Source organism: Castor canadensis, chromosome 3, assembly GCF_047511655.1.
Source record: "Castor canadensis chromosome 3, mCasCan1.hap1v2, whole genome shotgun sequence".
NCBI classification, from domain to species: domain Eukaryota; kingdom Metazoa; phylum Chordata; class Mammalia; order Rodentia; family Castoridae; genus Castor; species Castor canadensis.
This window is the reverse complement of record NC_133388.1, coordinates 142,509,408-142,532,256: the sequence shown is the minus strand read 5'-3', so window position 1 is coordinate 142,532,256 and position 22,849 is coordinate 142,509,408. Positions and strand designations below refer to the sequence as shown.

At 39.5% G+C, this 22,849-nt stretch overlaps 1 protein-coding gene across 1 annotated transcript in view; it reads right to left on the bottom strand.

The window, feature by feature from the left end:
- Window positions 1-22,849, bottom strand: part of Stmn2 (stathmin 2) — a 50,377-nt gene that overhangs the window by 3,665 nt on the left and 23,863 nt on the right. The window contains exons 2-4 of the mRNA XM_020176265.2: window positions 19,749-19,844; window positions 16,292-16,464; window positions 4,608-4,799 (exon numbers count right to left, since the gene is read on the bottom strand). Of these exons, the coding sequence (XP_020031854.1) occupies window positions 4,608-4,799; window positions 16,292-16,464; window positions 19,749-19,844 (461 nt within the window). The remainder of the gene's footprint in view (window positions 1-4,607; window positions 4,800-16,291; window positions 16,465-19,748; window positions 19,845-22,849) is intronic.

The window sequence follows — 22,849 nt, the reverse complement described above, 5'->3', positions numbered from 1 at the left end:
TCAAGCTAACAAATATATATTCATGACATGTAAATGTGACTTTATAAAATGTGAGAGAACCAAAAGCAGACATGCAGAGGCATGTCATTGTCGCAGAGCGTGTTTTTATATCAGCAAACACTAAGTTCCTTAAGAACACTATTCTGCGGTAGTACCCATCTCAGTGTTGAACTCATAATATTTGCCAGCCACTGTGAGAGGCCCTGCGCCAGACAGGACCACGTATATCGAAATTTACGCTCTCTGCAATTTACTACCATTCTCCCCCATTTCCAGTTTGAGGGAAATGTAACTGTTCCTTTGATATGGAAAAATGTATGAAGGGTGGTTTTAGGAAAAACTCTGCTCATCTGCAAAATGTAATTCAGTAGAAAGGTTCCTCTACTGGGAGGTAAGAAATGCGAGGTCTTTCTTTTTTCCCCTTTATGTCCTTTTAAGGTCACTAGGTATCCAGTATAAACAAGGGCTTGAACTAGATAACAAAGGGTATCAATTCTATGAAATTCTGTTATCTGAGCCTATTTAAACTGCAAGGTGAGGTCAACTTCGGGCATCCTTGTTTTCAGCAGTGACTGTGCCCTGCACTGTGAAAGAGGGGTCAGGAGTGAGTTGTAGCCCAGAAAGCTTCCATTTTCATAGACCAAGATGATGGTGGTCGGGGGGGCGGGGGGGGGGTCATGGATTATGGAGTGTAACTCCTGATACTTCTACCAGTGTGGCTTACAGCGTAAGGTCTGATGACTGACAAAGAGTAACAGCTTTAGCTTTGTATTTAAGTCTGGAACCAAAAAGACTTGCATTCAAATCTAGACTCTGCAGTCTACTTGGCTTTGTGATCTTGGTCAAATGACTTAACATCTCTAAAGATCAGATTCCATAGAGTTAATGGGGATAATAAAAGCATTTCCTGTTTGCATTGTTCTATGGATTAAATGTAAGAGTAGATGCAAAAATGTGTGCCTTATAATGAGTAGTCATGAAGGCTAGCTTTAATCTTCCCCTTTCATTATTCACTCATCAAACATGAATGACATAAATGGTTATACCAATGATACTCGTGAATCAGACCGACAAGAAAACAAATAAGGTCAGATGAGAAGAATGTAAGATTACAATAGATGGACATTGATGAGGGTTGAAATCTATACCTAAACAGTTATGTATTATCAAAATCATCTCATAGGAAAAGAGTCACAGCATCTTACTCCCTTAGGAAAAATATTTTTTAAAATCATTTTAACCTCCATAATACTAAGTGATGTATAACCATTAAAATAATGGCTATAGTGAATTTTAGACATTTGCTATATAGCTAAATGTGAAATTACCAAGCACACTGAAAACATGGCTTTTATTTTCTCTAGTCTGTATTTTGTAGTTGGAGAGGGTAAACTAGTTGTCTTGATTGTCTGGGTTATCTGCTGCTCTCACTCCTGAAAGCTCCTTTGGTGTTTGCTATGACATGATGAGGTGGGACAAGTGAATTTTCTGCAGGCTGCTGCGGAGTGCTTGAGGGGAGGAAGGAAGTTATCTCTTTTGTCATTTTTGCCTGGCAAGTACAGGTGTTTTCCCTAGTGTGGCAACCTTGACGTGGATTTACTTCTACTGGTATGCTGGTATGCTTCAGTGCCTTTGTGTTTACGGCGACTGGGCCATGCTATGTGAAGTCTTATTCTTGAATGTTTGGTGTTCTGTCATTTATTGCTGGATTTTATATGGTCTGTGTGGGAAAGAGTTAGTTGGTAAATCTTTTCTTTTTCGTTTTTGAGGTAGGGTTTTACTACTGCCAAGTACTGAGATTACAGATGTGTGTTACCACACTGGCTGGTAAATGTCTTTGGACGTCTCCTAGATTCCTAAGTAGGGAATCCACAAATACTTATTGAATGATGAATTCATTAATATATGTCATTTCTGAAGTAATTGTCTTTTGAACTGGCAGATTTCAGAAAAGCTTGTGCTCTACTGCCAGCTCAAGCCTTTTCACATTACTGTTGTTACGGATCCTCTTTTTAATTTTTAAATTTCATAGGAGTAATTTCCCTTAAATAAACAAAATTACTTTGCCTTATTTTAGGAAGAAGAAAAGCAGTTTTTGTATACCCAGACAGATATGACATGTAAAAAAGCAGTTTTGAATCAAATCTATAACCTGTTTACAATATATTTAATGTAAATAAATTCAGTACTTCCTAAGAATATTGCCACTTCATGGAGAAGATAAAAGGTCTTAGCTGACAATGGTCAAACATCCATTAGATTTGAAGAGCATCTCTTTAGCTATGGAAGACCAAGAAAAGCATGGTCCTAGAAATGGCCTGGGCTGACTCATTTGATACGAGATAGAATACTGTCTGCTGAGATTTAAATCAGAACAGACTACAAACCATGAGTCTCAAACCAGGTTATATATTGGAGTCATGGAGAGATTAAGAAAAATGGGTACGAGTTCCATCCTGGACATCCCACGGCTTTGTGCCAGAAATTAAAACCCTTCACAGGTTGGTTATTTTCAGAAAGAGTTTTGTATAGAAATGCGTGCATGTGTGTGTAAGGGGGACATGCGAGTGCAGAAAGGGAACAGGGGATTGGTGGAGATAAAAACACTCACAGAGAAAAATTAATTCCTATTAAAAGCTAGCATTTCTGGAAAGAACAGTTAAAATATGCAATTTTATGAACTACTTTCTACTGAAATCAGGAGGGAGATGCTATGGACATGCATAAGTGTTATTCAAAAACATAATGCTACCGGACTGCCAATGATATAAATTTTGCACTGGACACTAATGGTGTCATTAGAGTGCTGGAGGAAGAGCAGCATGTTCCTTTCCTAGCCACTCCACTTGCTTTTTATTAAGGACTTAGGATGTGAGCTGAAGGTCGAGTCGCAGTTATCCACACACAGCACACAGTGGCTCTCTGCTTTCTATAGTCCAGCTCTGGCCGAGCAGCAATCTCCCCAGTTCTCTAGAAAAGTGTGAACCGAGAGCAAATGGAGAACTGACTGGGTCAAGGTCATGGGAGTAAATTTTAGCAAGTGAGTTTGCTCTCCTGTATCTCAGTAAAGCACTTGTTTTGGTACCACCCATGTAACCTGCTGGAAGCCAAATTCTGTTGCTTATTCCAAGTTTTCTCCCAAATGTGACCTGACACATTTGGGAGAAAAACGATGGCATAATTCTGAGAGCATGGTAACACCATCTCATAAGTGAAAATTTAATCTCACTTTCAGGTTTTGCCCAAAGCCCCCAGTGGGTATTCTGGCTCCTGCCCAAGTCACTAGGACTTGTCCACACCCCTCTTAGAGCCCCAATGTGTCGAGCCTATACACCTTTTCCAGCAATGCTTTCAAAAATTCCTCAAGAGCACAGATACCTGTGAAAACCTCCATGAAATTACATTTTGAAAAGGTTTTATCTGGGAGTGGTGGCGCATGCCATTCAGCATTGGGGAGGGTGAAGCACCAGGATTATGAGTTCAAGGCCAGCCTGGGCTACATAGTGAGACTCAGTCTCAAAAAACAAAACCAAAGACTTTTTGCCTGATTTCCTTTGGTCTTAAGCTGATACTGGTCGTCAGAGAATGGGAGTGGAAATAAGGAGTTACCAGAGCTTCAGAAAAAGGCTGCTTGGACCCTCCATGAGATGGCCCAACTCTAACAGAAGACATGAGGCCTCCCAAGAAATATTGGAAAAATAGGGAGCTGATCTGTCTCAACTGGCGGTGCTCTGATGACAGGGATTCCTGCTTCTCTTCTTATCTTCAGTGCCTGACACAAAACATCTTTCCTTACTGAAGGGGGAGGGTGCCAGGAAGGGGTGGGTGCATCTTTCTCAAAGTTCTTACTTCTCAAGCTTAAGCCAATTTCTGGAAACGAGAAAGCTAACTACCCAATTGTAACTACTACAATCTCACAGGAAAGGTTATTTATTTGGGGGGATGTGTTGGAGGGAAGATGGCACAGAGCCTGAAAAATAGGAAGAGAAAACATTTTCAGAGGAACTCTAGCACGTCTCTTCCTGACTGATGGGAATGGGAACATGTGCAGAGCGGTGAGGGGAAAGATACAGGGTAGCACAACCATAACCCCTTTGTTTTGGTTGCGTGTAGAATTACTAGACCCCAGATTTTCTCAGATTTTCCCACATGGAAAAAGTGGCCTTTTCTGACAAATGCATTTTTCCTATTTTATATATATATGTAGTACATGCATTACTCAATGAAATATTTATATTTTATATTATATTAATATTCTGTAGTAGTATAACATGAATATAATAAATATTTAGTATTTTAAAATTAACATTTTCTCAATACCAATCTATTGGGATTTCTTAAGATTTGTACAGAACATTTTAAGAGCATGAATTAACCCTCATGAACCTATCCAGCAAAAATTTGTGTTAATGTTGGATTCCATTTTTTCTACTATGCTGTACCTCCAACTGAGTCGATGCTACATGTTGAGACCCAGCACATGGGTTAGGTGTGCTCACACTTGTAGCAAATTTTGCTCTTGTATTTGGGAACATAGGGGTTCACCCAGCTGTGTTCCATATAACTGTGTCCAACTGCCCATCTGCTCAGGAATCTGTTGTGATTACCTTTTCCTGCAGACGTTCAATAATAGCAGCTAGATTAGCCTCACGATTTTCCTTAATTTGTTCCATTTTCAGGATCAGCTTTTCTTCTGCCATCTTGCTGAAGTTGTTATTCTCCTCCAAAGCCTTCTGAAGGACTTCTCGCTCATGCTCCCTCTTCTCTGCCAACTGTTTCAGCACCTGGGCCTCCTGAGACTGGGGAAGAAGAACATATCCATCTTATAATCATCGAATGCCAATCTGGCATAACAGTGCACAGATTTGAGGGAATGCTCTTCTCAAACAAATGGCACTTGTAGGTTTGAGTACTGAGGTCAATTTTGTACTTGTCTGCACAGCTACAGTTTTCTATAGAATGTGGTTAGCAGGGAAATGTGGCTAGCTAAATTTCCAGCTGTGATTTTTGTTTTGACAGATTGTGTTAGAAGAAGCATTTAATCATCACTGAATTTTTTTAAAAAGAAGTTGCTGCTAAGCATTTATGCAATAGGAAGTGCTTTAGTTAATCACTAGATGACAACATCTCATCAAAACCTGAGGACTGGGGCCAGTTTTTCCTTTTCCTTTTACCCTTTTCTTGCTCCATTGTCTTTTGACCAGCTAAAGGTTGGCTGTAATCATTAAATCATCAAATTCACTTTCTTTTTTCTCCCTGAGCTACATTGTCTTTGGAGACTTGAAAACAGTACATACTTAATGTCCACTTGGCCACAGCCTGCAGAAAGTCCCTATTCTGACCTTCACTTGAACATTCTGGGTAATCACCCAAACCCTGTGCTTGCTCTGTGATTAGAGCAGAAACAACAGTCAGATGCACCTCCTTCAGCCCTCCCCATTTCGTGCACTGTCATTCTCCAGCATCAGAAGGCTGTACGGCTCTGTGCATGTCATCACTGGTGGGTCTTGGTAAAAATGCAGATACAACTGTCTACCTCCGGAGAGTTGATTCCAAGGTTCTTTAGGGAGGCCCAGAAGTGTACATTTTTTGATAAACAGCCCCAGTGCATTGGGGCTGCATTGGTAACTCTGGATTTCATTTCTCCTCCATACTGTGCAGCTAAGAGAAATCTTACCCAACACTGACTTATCCAGGTTTAAGATTAAATTATTACACACTCATTATTCCCAGGCAATTCCTTAGGACTGGCTGACACTCTGAGGTTTGCCTTTCCTAGAGTGAAGGCTCTAAACAAGGATATCTAAACAACTGTAGAGCAAAAACAATTCTTAAGTAGCTGGGGGCTGGTGGCTCATACCTGCAGTCCTAGCTACTCAAGAGGCAGAGATCAGGAGGATCATGGTTCAAAGTCAGCCTGGGCAAATAGTTTGAGAGACCCTATCTCAAAAAAAACCTTCACAAAAAAAAGGCTGGTGGAGTGGCTCAAGGTGTAGGCCCTGAGTTCAAACCCAGTACCACAAAAAAGAAATTTCTAAGTGACCTGTTAAATACTGATTACCACTGAAAATATTAATAGGAAAACATTTTAGTCGAAGATAGTGGTTTATTAGAAAAGGTAATGCATGAGCAAGAGTGGCCTAAAAAGGGAAGAAGCTTCTCTTCATCCAGAATCCTACAGGAATGGTGAAGACAGGCAGCTTTACGAGTCTTGGTTGATAGATTTATTCTGAAGTTTATCCAGAATAGGCCTGTGGCTCATTGGAGCTTAGCCTGGCTTCTTGCTGTAGCCCTGTAATGGTTTCACTGATATTTTTTAGCAGACTCCTCACATTGTTTCTTTGTTTTAGCTTGCAGGAAAACTAATATGAAAAATATTGAGAAAATGGTCACAGAAACGAGCAAAACTGAATAAAAGCTTTCTGGAAAGAATTTCTAGGTGGTTCATTCTTCTGCCTGTAGGCGGGGCTGTTGATAAAGCAGTCTACAGAGATTTTGCTCATGTGCTGTTACAGGGACTACTGGGGGAGGGGAGAGAGAGTGAATGACAAAATGACAATGAATATTCAGGGGTCCTCATGGTTGAGGGCAGCCTGAGTCTTTCCCTAAAATTCCCTCACCCCCACCGCATACATGTCTACTGAAAGGGGCCCTGTTGACAGGAAATCTCATAGTGAAGTGAGCCCACAAAGAAAGAAGAGGAAGCAACTTTTCAGTTCTTTGTTTCAGAAAACCTCCACGGAACCTCAGGCTGGAGGAAAGGCTGGGTTAGTCCCAAGAATTAGGGATTGGATGGAAGCCTAAAGCATCTCTTCTGACATACACAATCTGATGGAGACAGCTTGGGGAAATAAAACAAAATTAAATAAATCAAAATAGAGCAAAGCAAAGCTTAACTTTTGAAAAATCCTCCAGTGTGGAATGTTTCTCTGAGCAACAGGGGCCCATGGACCACAGCTGCTAAAGGCAGCAGGAGTGAGATTCTGCCCTATGTTGGCAGTTCCTTCCCTCCCCTTTTCCTACTGGACTGGAGTTTCCAGTTCTGCCTGACAGGATCCAGCTGGCTTTGCCATGGCCATTTGTTCAAGCAGCCTTTCAACAGGAGCTTCTGTGCACAGGGAAATGAGCCCTAGCCTGGTGTTCAGAAAAGCCATGCTTGTGTCCTGCTTTATGCAGTGCAGGACCACAAGGGAGTTGTGGAGATGGGTTTCACTGCAAGGGACCCTGTGCCTGCTGCTGTTCCTGCTGGCTCCACTGATCAGGAAGCCTGCAACTGCTGAATTTTGCATTTCTGGAAGCTCAAATTAACTTTGGCACCTTATTCAGTTGTGTTTTAACTTCATGGTTGTAGTTGATTGTCAATTCTTTGTGAAAGAGCCAAGGTCAGGAGGAGACAGTATGGGAAGAGAATAGGGAAGGGAAGGCTTTGAAATGAAAAGAGTAGTACAACAATGCATAGCTTTTCAAGTTTCTAGCTTTGGTGGGACACATTTGGTCATGTGAACAAATGCTCCCACAGCTCCCCTAGGAGTCATGGAGAATTCCCATTGTAGGTTGTACTTACTGCATTTTCTGGAGTGCAGCAATTGGCTAGTCTTGAAATGCCTCAATTTGTGGAGTTAGTACTTTTGCAGCCATTGGGGCTGAATGAGATGAAATGGCATTTTCTTTTTTAAAATAATTAGTGGGGTGATGCAGAAACAGAAGGCAGTACAGAGTGTTACTATGCAAGTCTCCTGCTAGCTGACAAAGAGGTGCCAGGCCCACCAGGGCTGCTCACTTCTAGGATGCCTTTTCCTACACACTGGAAGGAATGCTGTATTGACCACTGTGTCAACTAATGCATTTGTGAACTCCAACAATTGTCTATGTTTCAAATGTTTAACGCTCAAATCCATGAAAAAAATACAAGATGTGGAGTCAATTATAGAGGAAGGCCTTCTTCACTGAGAAAATACTTACGGCTCCCTATTTTGGTGCCTATTGGTAAGTAGTCAATTATCAAACAAATTCTGCTGTGGAGCCAGTAGGCATGGGGCCTTGACCTCAGCTCCTAAGGTCTGTAGCTGTCCTGGTGCAGAAACTCGCTGTCATCACTTCCTTTTCCAGTTTAGCACCCAGCTATTTCTGCTTACAACGCCTGCAGCTTTATTCCTGGGGAAAAAACTGATTCTCACATGAATATAGGTTCTTTCAGAAATTTTTTTAGTGGTAAAACAATGGCTTTTTTAGAGGTGTGGGGTTTGAACCCAGGTCCTGTGCTTGCTATTCCACACTACTTGAGCCACACAGCTGGCCATTTTTTGCTTTGATTATTTTTCAGATAAGGTCTCACATTTTTGCCAGTCTCCTGCTTCAGACTGTGGTCCTCCTACCTATGCCTTCCTGATAGTTGGAAGGCAGCTGAGTTCACCACTGTACCACCAATGCATTCATCTCTCCTATAGTTGAGACCACAGACTTGAACCACTATGCCTGGTTTATTGATTGAGATGAGGTCTCAATAACTTTTTGCTTGGAATGGCCTTGAACCAGGCCTCCTGATCTCCACTTCCTGAATAGCTGGGATTATAGTTGTTACCCACCAAGCCCAGCCTCAAATACAGTATCTTCCAGTTACACCATCAAGGAAGAAAATTGGTTTTGATTCCAGGATTTGTATCAATGAGCAAATAAGCACTTTGTACAGAAAATTGTGACCAAAAGAAAACATGTGGTAGACAAAACTGCAAGTATTTTCCTTCATTTCTGTAGAAGTAAAGTTCTTACTACATGTTCAAATACGTATTCTTACTTTATAACTTGGTTGAGCAGATTAGCAGACATGAATCTCACTGTGTGGATTCATAAGGAGGCTGAGAGGTAGAATTCATTAAAAGTTGCTAAAAATAAATTGTTAAAGGATAAAGTTTCTGAAAATACAAACACTATCAATATACATATATACACAGAGCATGTTCCCAATAGTGGGACTGTTAGAGGAGACTAGGGGAGGAGGGAAAGAAGAAGTGAATCATACTGAAATGCATCACTTCTGTGTAGGAATAAGACACAATGGAACACACTGAAAAGGAACAACATGGGGAAGAGGGAAAAGGGTAAGGAAGAGTAACAGATGGGGTTAGACTGGTTGAAGGACAACATATTAACAGGTAAAATACCAAGGCAAAACCCCACTGAACGATGAACAGACACTAAGACAATGAAGGACAGGAATGCAGCACAGGTGATGACAGGGGAGAGCAGTAACATGAGCGAGAGGGCAAATGAAGAGGGTAAAGGAGGGTGAGCATGGAACATTGAAATATGTCATTTTAAGAAGGGGGAGGGGAAGGAGGGAGAATAATGGAGGGGATGAACCAAACTGGGGTTCAATGTATGTGTATATAGAAATGTCAGAATGAACCCCCTTGTACAACTATTTTACAGTAACAAAAACATGAAGAGAAGGATAAAGTATCTGACTTTGGAAGAACATTTCTGCAGAGCGTGTGCCTAATACAGAAGGTCACTGAAACACTGAAATGGCAAATTGGGGCAAGGTGATGATCAGCTGATGTAAATGCAAATGTCAAGGCAAAATATAGACCTGAGATGTTCAATGTGACGTCCTGGGAGACTAGAAAGCCTCCTCCGTCTGACTGTTACAGAAACTGAGGCACATCCTGGGTGAACACCTTTTTGAAGCGTAAACTTCACATGGCACTGAGGATCACAGGAATAGTTGCATGGGGGAGGTCCATGAGGGGGAAGTAATGAGACAGGGGAGAGAGTTATTGTACATTCAGGAGTACTTTAACATTTTCCCAAGAGGTTAACACCATTTCTTATATTACCGAGATAAGAGTTTAATTACCACACAAATGAAATGGAAGATAAATTTGAGTTAACTGGAGTGTAAAACGCCTTTTACTTCATGTACACATAAGAGATTTAAGACAGCAATAGCTTTGCTGAAGTAAACACATTTCTACCACTTCATTTTCTTGTCCCTTTTTATCATCTGGGGGATTTATTACTTGCTCACCAGAGCCATTTATCAAACACCAACCCCCCCTAGTACCAAAGTGCCTTCACATAGTAGGCTAGATGGTGTGTCTGCAATTATTGGCTTTGCTGCTAACAATGGAAAAAACACTATTAACACAGGCAAAGTCATAAATAATGCCATGTTGACATATGACAACTGAGTATAATTATGTAAAACAAAGAGTGCAACATTCTCTTTGTGCTGAAAAGCTAGAGGCATAAAAGGAAGTTTAGAATGGTTAAAACAAAGAGCAAGAGGGGCTTTAGAACACGAGACAGTCTAGGAAGGGTTAGCTGTGGTTTGCCCTAGGACAGAAGACTGGGGGGCAGGAGGATTCATCCAGGGAACACCACACAGGAGGATTTTGTGGCCCATATCACTCTGGCTTCCTGAATACAAAAACCACCCCCTACTTTCCTGGATTCCATGCCAGTTGCCATTTACCAAATGAGATACCAACAAATGGAAAAGGTAAGTCCACCAGGTTGGTGACTAACGACTCACTTCTATGCCATTTGGTTAAGAATAAGCAACAGATCTTCCTTTCAGAGATTCAAGTGACTTTGAAGTTCAATGTTCTGGTAACAGTAGCATATGAATTAATTTCACTGCACTGCTTTGAGTAGGGTGCTTTTATCTATTCTAATTTAGGGTACAATTTTATCGATGCTATTTAAATCCTTAAGGTTTCATCATTTTTTCATACTACTAATTTTTTCAAGTCACTTTTACTTGTACTGACCTTACACATCTATTACCTATCAGACTGTCTTTACTTCTATGCAATTTGACAGAAATATTTTACAGAATTTAAAAATATTTATATAAGGTATTGTATAGTGACACTTTAGTATCTATATTGACCAAAACTGTATAAAATCATGTTTTTGCGAGACTGTAATCTCCGAGGTCAGGAACTGGGTGCATTTTTACTAATGATGGTCACCCTTTCACAGAACTTGGTATATCCTTATGTAGCATCCTAATTCTCTCAGTGGCTCCGTGATATGGAACCTATTACAAGCCTTGTTTTATAGATGGGTAAAAGAAGTCAAAGAGATTAAGTGACTTGCTCAAGGGCACAGTTATTAAATGGTGGAACGAGTTTGGACAGGCATTTTATTAATCATGTGTTCTTAGCTACTGTGGTTTTGAAGATGCTTCTAAACACGGTGCTCTATTGCAGATGGTCATACAATTGACTGTCCAAACTGAAACTCTAGTGAGGGTGAAAGAGCAATCATGAGCAATGATTGAAACAGTGGAGTAAGTTGTCCCAGGCCTATCTCTGCTCTCTCTCTTGTTGGATGAATGAATAAATGATGGATCAATGACTACGGTCTTCATATCACCCATGTGGGTCAGTCAGTTGTAATATGGAGACTTTGATATCAAGAAATGGACTTTTAACTGATTGAAATTAGTATAAACTCAAGAGAGGTGAATAATGATTCCCAGAGATACTTAAAAAAGGAAGGGAAAGCAGAAAAAAAGTATTCTTTTTGCAAAAAGCTTTTCTACTAGTGAATCAATGGAGCATTAATTCTGGTTCAAAAGAGCCTGAGGTCCTAGTACCTGGGAAGTGGAGGAAGTTTGATTGCAAAATTGAGACCAGCCTGAGCTACATAGCGAGACTCTGACTCAAAACACTAAAAGATGTAGATGTGGTTCAGTGGGAGAACAATTGCATAGCCCTGGGTTCAATCCCCAGTGCCACAAAAAAAAAAAAAAAAAAAAAAAAGAGCCTGAGTGAGTGTCATCCAGCCGACTGACCAGATGGTCAGTGCAGCAGTGGTGTCAGCAGATGGAGGGAGGAGTTGGAGAAACCACCAGGACTTTTAACATGATGCCTGCTCGATCCCATGTGGAGACCCCTCTGTGGCAGTCCTCCAACTATGAATCCAGGAAGCCCCTGACACACAGCCTGGGTCTCAGTTGTCTGTCATATTTTATATATATATATATATATATATATATATATGTATTAGCTGTCCATTCCTCATGGGAATGTAAGGCTGGGGAGGATGGTGGTACTAGGTAAATATCTGTGGGTAGAGCAACTTTCTCTAGATTAGGAATTCTTTGGATTATAGAGTTTATTGAGTGCAATTTCAGAAGGAGTTATTTGGAATTTTACTAACTATAGTTTTGTTTTTGGATGGATGGGTGGAATTAAAAAGTCAAAACAAGCTATATATTGCTACTTTAACTCTTGGCCTTAAGAGTTATACTTTATTTATTCACTTGAAAGTATTTTTTAGTGCTAATAAGCAAAAGACACATGTCCCTACCTTTATGGAGTTTATAATCTAATGGGAGATCTAGGGTTAAATAACAAATATTCAAATAACACTGGGTTTTGTGATGCACACTTGTAATTCCAGCACTCTGCAGGCTGAGGCAGGAAGGTGGAGAGTTTGATACAGCCTGGGCTGTATCAAAGAAACAACACAAAAAATTTGCAGATAAACATATGCTTACCATATGTCACTAGCTAAGTGCTACTAAGGAGAGCCTGGGTACCAAGAGACAGAACAAGAAGTGAAACCTGGGCTAAAAGAAGTCCCCTTGTCATAGAGAAGAGTCAACATGTAAAAAAAGAGCATAGGTAGCCAAGGAAGAAAGTATGAGATTTAAGGGGCCCTACACTTCAGCTGTATGAGTTCTGATTATATATATACCTGATAACATACGTGTGTGTGTGTGTGTGTGTGTGTGTGTGTGTGTATGTTTATGAGAATAATAACAAGGAAGTTTCTTTTAATTTTCTGGGTTTCTATATCAATGTAAACTTGAAAGATGACATATTTAAAAAAGTTGAAGTTGAATAATTATCTGGTACCAATTTGAAAAACTAAGGCATAAAGTTTCCCCATTACTCATTAGAAGTTTCTGGTCTAGTCACCTGTGTCAGTGCTACCTAGCTCAGTGGCCACATATGGTTAATTATAACTTGAAATATGCCTAGTATGAATTGAAATTAATTGACATATTACATGCTGTATTTCAAAGACCGTAAAGATAAAGGTATATTTCATGAATACTTCTATACTGTTTACACATTGAAATAACGTTTTCAATACATTGGATTAGAACATATAATTACAACTACTTTCACATACTTCTTTTTATTTTTTAAAATCTAGCTCCTAGGAAAATTGAAAATACACATGTGGCTTATATTTTTAATGGACAGGGCTGTTGTGTATAACCATACTGATTAATTTTTTTTGCTCTATTTATATGAAAGCAACCACATAGGATGTAAGCAGTGTGAAAGATGCAAATTAAATAAAAACTGAATAGTGTATGAACCAAATCATTATTCTACTTGTTATAGTAATACTAAACATGCCAGGCAAAAATTGTGGACAACTGTAATTTTGCATGCCTATGTCCATGTCCCCTTCTTCTGGTGAGAACACCTCAATTTTCTTTTGGTGATTTAGTCCTCCATGCCTCTCATGCCAGTGATATTGTCTAAACTTCTCTGCAGGTGAGTGGTGATCCAGGTTTGCAAATCAAATTACTGCAACCCTTTCCCACAGTGATTGGCTCAGGGCTCAGCAGGTGATAGAGATAGGTCTTTGAGACTATTGGGAAGGGAATGTTGCCTTTCTGCTGGAGTTGCTAAATTGCTACAAAATGAACTTGGGACTGACTGAAACTAAACTTCCTTGATAATGAAACCAATTAGAAGCAAGGAGAAATGATAGAGATAAAAAGACAGGTTTTCTGTCAATACTGCTTAATCACCTGAATTCAGCCACTCCTAGACTTTTTAGTTACATGTCCTCTGTTTGTTTTAGCTAGTTGAATTGGATTTTGGTTAGTTTCATGTCCTCACTAAGATATTTACACTTGCTGCAGAGCTCAAATGAGTTCTGATTAAGGCAGTACAATCCAATAGAATAAAATCAACTGCTGACTCTATAAGTTGGTACTTTCTGTTAACTAGTTGTTGTTTCTTCTAATTGCAACTCTACCACTAGGACATTTCTGCATAGTGACTTCTGACCGAAATTTTTAACTAAAAATATGATGCAATACTGCTTTTAAAGGGTTCCAATAATTTTTTTTCTGGGCATCATACTGCTGGATGATAACATTTGCGAGTGTCTCTTGGCTGTATGGTCAATTTCTAGCCATTTAGTTGTTTAAGTGTTTAATTGGTAATCTACTGCCATCAGCATGGAGGAGCTTTATCAAAGTTATTGACCTTGGGGAATTTGATAAGTTTTATAAATTAGCACCTACTTGACTTTGATCATCTGTGTTCTTTTTCCTTCAATAATTTCCTTTGAATTAAACACTTTACTTAGAAATACCACCAATGTCATGACCCATTTTACTGAACTTTGGTCTCTGAGTTTTAATTTCAGCTCAGTCACTGACTTTGTATTTTAATCTCTGTGTCAATTTCTGATCTACACCTGTGCTTTTCCTTCTACCGTATTACCTGTAAGATGCTAATGCTTGAGTGAGAACTTAAACTGCCTCAGTGCCTCCAGGGTTTTAGTTACTTGGTTATATCTATTGGCAGCAAAGTTTTGATAGATTGTAACTAAATAATTTGATATAGCTTTCATTTAAGGAAAAAAGCTATAAATAACAACCAAAAGATGATTTAAAAAAGTTACTTCCTGTACACACACTGAAGTATGTACAGCTTCTTGAGTATGTATGCAGCTTCTTCCTATATATTTTTTTGTGGTATTGGAGATTAAACCGAGGAACTTGAGGTCACTAGGCAAATACTGTACCACTTGAGCCATGCCCTCAGCCCTTTTATTTTAGAGATAAGGTCTAGCTAACTTTTCCTGTGCTGGCCCCCTGCCTCTGTCTCCTGAGTAGCTGGGATTACAGGCATGTACCACCACACCTGGCTCAGTTTCCTCCTTTTTAAATATAAAATTGTAACAGTAATTGGTTAAAAAAGTGTACATATACATATGTAAATATTCATTAGATACTTACACAATCTCACTCTTAAGAGAAAAATTGAAATTGAGATTAGTATGTTACAATCATAAGATTTTTTTTTTAGACACAAAAGTTGTATTTTCTTGTTCAGAAATTTAATCTGAGAGCTTCTAGTCTTTGAGTCTTGTTTTTGGATACCACATATATTTGTGTACATATGTATACATATGCACCTGTCCCCCCCCCACACGTTCATGTTTGTCCTACATTATCTGTGGATAATTCAGTCATTAGAGATAGGACACTGTTCATTCTCTTTGCAATTGTACAACACAGAAGTGTCTAATGTTTTAGTAGATTTTTAATAGATATCTTCATAAAATAAAAAAGTATTAAAATGTTGAGTTTCCATTCATATTTTAAGATTGGGTATATAGTATATTCTTAGTGGGTCTAAAAATATATAATGAAAATGTAAGTGGAAAATATAATATAGGAATGAATTACCTATATGAATTCCATTTTTGGATGATCAAGAGTACCTTGATAGGATTGACTGGACTGCCATAACCACATGGTTGGAACAGAAGTCTTCAGACATAGTTTCTATATGTATAGAGTTGCTAGGATTTCTAGGTGTCCTTAACTCTTAATGCCTTTGGCTTTTCTTAGCAACTGATTGTGGAAAATTAAAGATTTGGCAAAAGAGAAGTTCTGTAAGCAGAAGTCAAGGGTAAAAAGAGAAAAAAGTCCCATCATGGCTTGGAAATGGATAGAGGAAGATACCCAAAGATCTCAGAGAAGGTCCTGGTCTCAGAAGAATTAACTTCAAGGGCAGAATGAGGCTTTAAGGAGGAAAGGGATAAGCTCTGACCTTTGCTCTGGGGACAAACGAGAGCTGAAAGATCTGTGGAAGAAAGATCTGGTAAATGATAGTTCCAAGAAAACGTATGCATTACACTGGGGATGTGACACAGACCTGGAGAGGGAGGGATCACCATTCCTATCCCCTCAAGGAGGAGAAGCACTAGGGCGTTGAAACTCTTTTAGTGTCTCAGAGCTCACGTTTGGGCCAGCCTACAATCAAAATTTATCTTCCTGCAACTGAGGAAGTTTTTGTTTATTCCAACAAGCCTTGCTCTATCTCTATGGGAGACATATATGTTGGGATGGTGTAGTTTCAGCAGTCATTGTCCCCTGTAACCTGTACCTGAAGAGAGAGAGAGAGAGAGAGAGAGAGAGAGAGAGAAGAGAGAAGCTGAAACAGAAGGGAGTGGGGGGAGAGGAGAGAGGAGGAGGAGAGGAGAGAAAAGAACTTAAATTCTCTGGAAAAGTTACCTTTCTTCTTTCCTCTGCAGCCTCCAGCTTTTTCTGGATCTCCTCCAGGGACAGGTCTTTCTTCTTTGGAGAAGCTAAAGTTCGCGGGGCTTCTGAGATGGGAGATGGGGGCTTCAAAATCAGCTCAAAAGCCTGGCCGGAGGCACGTTTGTTGATTTGCTTCACTTCCATATCTAAGAAATGAACATTGGAGAATGGTCAGCCTGAAGAGCTCGGCAAGCACGTAAATCTTGAAGAATAGGCTTATTTTAATAATTAGTATTCTAGAATTGAAATAGCATTGTTATACTAGAAAATAAATAAAATGCTGCAGTTGATAATTTGCTCTGCATTGTTTTGAACATGTAAGAACTCTCTCTTTAGCATAACTGTGGGATGTATTTTAATAGAGTAAATATTTACATTGTCAAGAAAATAATGTCTACAAGGAATTGAATAATGGCAGGCATATTTAGAAAAAGCCTGAATCGATTTTAAATTAAACCTTATTTTCCTTTTGAATAAATATGAGCTTTGAATAAAAACCAAGTAGTATGGATTTATTTTTGGAAATTACCATGGCTGGAGGCATATTTTGGCTAGATGATGAAGAAAACAGCAGATTTCTCACATGCGTGAGACATACATGTGTATGTCATTATAATACAACCATACTTGTGGCTGGGAATCTTGTTAGAAACAATAAAACTCCCTGAGCAGTTGGGGATATTTGGCAGAGTCAATGGCAATGTGCAAAGCATCCCTCTGGTTCCTGTCTTGTCTGTCAGTCTGCTACTCTCAGTGATCAAGTAGGTGTAGTGTCTTCTCTGTCATGGGGATCCTTGCTTTCAAGGTGCTTACAGTCTATAGGGGACAACAGACACAGTCCTGTAGTGTCTTTGTTCCTGGTTTGTTGCTACTTAGATTATCCTCTTGTAGGGTATCTCAGCTGCAGACAGGAGCCAGGGAAAGAGGCGGTGTGGTGGTGGAGGGTGGGGGCGGCAACACTCATCTAATTTGTATATATTCACATGGAATACTGTTCCGCCTTTAAGAAGGAAATACAGCCATTTGTGATGACATACGTGAACCTGGGAAGCACCATATTAAGGGAAATAAGCCAGGCACAGAAAGACAAACGTTACATGCGTGGTCTTATTTGCATGTAAAAATCTAACTAAGTTGAACTCATGAAAATAGAGAGAGAACAGTGCTTATCAGGGACTAGGGTGGATCTTTCAATGGCTTATGTTAGAGACTCTGGAATCAGAACTTCCAGAATATCAGAATAGTAAGTATCAGAATAGTAAGTGCCTCTGATAGCTGTATGATATTGGCAAGGTTAAGTTCTTTGAGCTTTCATTTCCACATCTAAAAGATGCAGATGAAAAGAGCTCCTTTGGGCATTGCTTGGTGGCTTATGCCTGTAATGCTAGCTACTCTCAGGAGATGGCGATCAGGAGGATTGCAGTTCAAGTAAAATGTATGCAAGCTTCCATCTCAACCAATGGCTAGGCATGATGGAATGGTGACTGTCATTCCATCTGTTCAGGGAAGCACAAATAGAATTTAGGTCCAGGCCAGCCCAAGCACAAAGTGAGACCCTATCTCAAAAATAACCAGAGAAAAAAGGGCTGGAGGTGTGTCTCAAGTGAAAGAGCAAGTAAGCTTGAAGTCCTGAGTTTAATACCCAGTATTGCAGAAAAACTAAAAAAGAGCACCTTCATGCTGGGCGTGGAGTAGAGGCAGGAGGTCATAATGAGAATCTGCTCCAAAAAACAACAAAATGAAAAAAAGCACTTTCCTCATAAAATTGTTTTGAAGATAAAGCATATTGAGTATAAAGCCCAGGCCATGGCACTTATACTATACATGTAAAAAATGATAATAAAATACTTGTTACAATGTTTGACTACAATAAATAATTCACATTATTATCAAGATAGGAACACAAGGCCAAGTTAAAGACTTAAAAAATTTGAAATTCTCTAAGTGACTTTTCTTTGGAAGCAATGCATGAACAATGTTGAATCATCTATTCAACTTCCAAGAGTCAGCCATGTATCATAGCTTCTGCTTTTCTTCTACCTGCTCCTCAATTCTTAAGTGGCAGAAACCACCATGGTATTCTCTGTCCCACCCACTCTGAGTTCTATTTACTGATCTTTTGTATGTAAGATTCTTCTAGTAAGCCCAGCTCCCTTGAAGATAAGGACCACATTGTATTCATCTTTGGACCCCCAGTGACAACACAGAGTTAGATTTTAGAGTCTTATAAGGAATATTGCCAGATTTCTAGTGCTATCTATATTTAGCTGATAATAAACAGCTGTGTAGTTTATTTGTTGACAGAATGAAATTAAACAAAGTGAGCACTGGGCCTCTATTCTAATGAAAGTTTTGGCTAGGAACCAAAAATTCCTTCACAGGGAAGGCATTTCCTTTCAGAACAGCAAATCAGCTCCGAGGATGCTTGTGCCATGACCTTGGAAGGAAAATGCTCTTGAGTCCTTAAATAGGCTTTAAAGGCACAGAAGGGGTTAACTGCCATAGGTCCCTTTTCCTTGTCTTCAATGTCTTTTTTACATATAAGAAAAGGATAAATAATCATGGGTCTAATAGGTAGGAAAATATGCCTCAGCATATTTCTAGTTCACAAGGAACTGGACCAAACATTTTGATTAAATTGATTAAATTGGGTGAATGATATTGTTGATAATGATAGCGACCGTTATTGAGTGCTGATAGGGGCCAGGCTTGGTCCTGATGAATGCTTGACTTGTATCAAGCCATTTACAGTCACAGCAGCCTCGGGAAGAAATGCCAGTGTTAAAAAGGCACAGAGAGTCTAGGTATCCACTTGCCACATGAGTAGTGACAGAGCTAGAAAGGAAACCAAGCAAAGTACCATCTGTCAGAAGAAATCAAACCTAAATACTTCGTACTGGTAACTGTCATGCCAGCTCTTTAGGTTTGTATTTTAAAACCCTTTCTACCTGGGGCCTCAGTTGTAAGTCAATGTTTAAAATTAATTATTACTGTTATTAACTTGTTGAGTTAATATACAAAATATGGGTACTTTATGAAGGAAAACATTGATGGTTGATTTTCTCTCTTGAGTGTTCTAAGTATAAAGAATTTCAGTTTACAATCTAGTCTAATTGCTGCTTAGCATATTACATTACTCGCAGAGAAAAGCCTTAGACGTACTGTGGATGTTGATAGGCTGGATGTGGTTGGTAATAACAACCCAGCCGTTTTTCTTGAGAGACAGTAATGTGCTGTTACCAGCATCAAGTTCAAACAGTTTAGAGCAATAGGTGATCAGTAAGACCTAATAGCTAGTCACAGTAGGTCAATGGTGAGATCTCTAAAATGCTGATGTACTGATGTCAGGGGCTCTGAGAGAGGAACAAGCACACGCGAGGTTTCGCAGATGATGATGCAAGCAGAGGTGTTTCTGCTGTGGACAGCTTACCATCGTAGGTGTAGATGTTGATGTTACGAGGTTCCGGGTAGAAACAGGAGCAGATCAGTGACAGCATGGACAGCTCCTTCATCTTTTCCTTGTAGGCTGAAACAGAAGACTAGAGATTAGTATCTGTCATTTTCTGAATTTCTTCCTATAGCTTTCTCTAAGTCTGAAGAACAATTCTAGCCTCTTGCAGAATGAATATCACCAGGTACTGCTGCTTTGCTTTCTTTCACAAAATATGAACAAATGATGTAAACAGAACTCTGAAGAGCATATTCTGTATTACAGAGCACATGAATTGTGTATTATAGCAGTTTAGACAAAGAGTGAGGAGGGGAACTAGATTAAAAAGGGGGCGGGGAATAAGAGGAATTAAAATCCGGCAGGGTTGAAGGGAAAATAGAAATATAGAAGAAGAGGAAACAGATAAAATTAGCAGACAGTCCCATTCCTATAAATGTGCACACAGGTCTATCGCACGGAAGTAAAATTTGGGAGGGCTCATTTGGGGATAGCTGTAAAATTCATCTGGACAGTTACTAAGCAGATGCATCCTTAGGGACCTTTGTTGGTCTGTTCTCTTTATCCCTAAATACATTTTCACATCTCTCCCTCTTCCCACCCACACCTGGAAGTGAGGTCTGGTGAGGATGTTTTTTCCTCCCTCTGCAACCCAGTGTGTGTGCCAACCTTGCAAAGCAGCTGTAGGAGTTCAGATTGTGTTGGTCCTGTTCCTTCACGCTCCCTCCCCATTTCATTTGCTCCTTCCTCCCCTGGGAGGCTCTGCCTACACAAACTTGGCCAGCATCTCACTGCTATTGGTTATCACCAGGACAAGTGCCTCCAGACCAACAGGTGGGGATAGAAAGGTAGGATCCTCTCAGCTTTGTGATTATTTAGTGAAATTAATAAATTAGGGAAAATGGAAGAAAATGATGATATATTATGCATTGACTCGGACGAGGTGTAAACAGGTGGTTAAGGCCTAGTATATTGAACCTCATAGGTAACATCTGCATCTTGGTAGGGTCTTTTAGTTATCACTGTAACCCAAGGAACAATGGGTACCTGGGAATTCTCAGAAGGTGCATTTGGACATTGTTAACAGGTGCATCTTTTTTTGGCCAGCAGGAAACAGATTCAACAACCAGATGCTTTAGAGTCATAGAATGTTAGATTGACAAGTTTCTAAGAGATGATGTAGTCAGTGATCCACCCACCCCACCACCAATTTTATAAATGAGGGAACAGCCTCACAGAGGTCAAAGTCACAGATGGCCAGTGACAAAGATGGGGCCTCTATCTCAAGACTGCCAACAGGTCTTCTATCTCTACTTTTAGGATGAGGCCCAGTGGGCCATAGGGCTGAGTACATTGACATGTGGTTGAACCATGTGCAAAGATCAAATATTGTCAATTTCATTAATTCAACTTTTAAAAAATCTTTTCTAGTTTATTTCCTTAAGATAAGCAGCCCAATTTGCCATGTATCATAGAAGTTCTGATGACACCCATTTTGAAAAAAAATTTATTAAAAGCCTTTGCAATTTTAGAAGGCTGACCAAATTTCTCTGTCTTCTTTCTTGACTTGGCTAATGAAGGTACATCACTTATAAAGGCCTAAGCAGATCTCTTTGTACATGTTTGGTGTGAATCACAATGTTTGTCAGAGGACAACACTTTCATAACCAACTAACAACCAGGCTTTTCACATAAGTGCCACTTTTTTGGTAAGCAAATGTAATATGGTATTCAAAATGTTTTCAAAATTAAGCACAGTTAACGCTCCATATCTCTGGCTACTACATCCATGGATTCAACTAGCTGCAGACCAAAAATCTTTGAAATGAAAATGTTTCTGGACTGGCATACTAATCATGAAATTAAAATTAGACTATTATCATTAAAATTGATTCTGTAGCAGGGCATGGTGGCACACACTTGTAATTCCAGTTACTCAGGAGGTAGAGACAGAGGGATTATGGGTGTGAGGACAGTCCAAGAAAAGTTAGGAAGATCTCATCTCAAAAACAAAAGTTTTGAGGATGTGATTCAAGTGGTAGAGTGCTTGCCTAGCAAGTGGGAGGCCCTGGGTTCAATCACCAATGCTGCAAGCCAAAACAACAACAAATATATATGCATCTATACTTCTTCTGTGCTGAACATATAGACGTTTTATTGTCATTATTCCTTACTATAATGTAACAACTATTTATACAGCATTTACATTGCATTGGGCACTGTAAGTAATGTAGAGAGGTCTTAAAAGCATATGAGAGGACATGTGTAGGTTATATGCAAATAGGACACCATTTTAAAGAAGAGATTGGAAAACCTGCAGATTTTGGTATTCATAAGGAGTCCTAGAACCAATCTCTTGTGGATACTGAAAGATGACTGCGTATTAAAAACACTTCATAGATACCAACTTTATCAAGAAGAAACAATCCAAACATAAAAATAAAAGATTTTTCACCTCATAAACTAGTAACATATTAAAGCTGTAGAACATGAATTTCTATCAAAGCAAATACTCCTTAACATCTGTCTTTTGTTTCTTGGAAATTAAATTTAGTAATTTTTAGTAAGACCACTGTCATACTTATGCTTGAAGCTAGTAAGAGAGGGGAGTGCAAATATTATTAGGGACTGATGCATTTAGAACCCTATGTGTAAAGAACAATAATTATTGCTATGAACTGAATGTTTGTACTCTCCTGCCCCCAAATTCCTATGTAGAAATGTAATCCCCAGTGTGGTGGCATCTGGAAGTGGGGTCATTGGAAGTGATTAGGTCATGAAGGTGGAGTCCTCGTGAATGGGATTATCGCTTTCACAAGAGGCCAGAGAGCTAGTTCAATCTCTTTCTGCAGTGTGAAGATCAACAACAATGAGTCAACAGTCTGCACCTCTGAAGAGAGCCCTCACCAGAGCCCTACCATGCTGGCACCCTGATCTCAGACTTTCGGCTTCTAAAACTGTGAGAAGTAAATTTCTGTTGTTTACAAGCCATCCCATCTATATTATAGTTATAAAAGAAAACTGATGAAATGTTGGTTTTCCCTGTCTAGATAGGGCAAATCTCTCTAAGGACAAACCAGCTG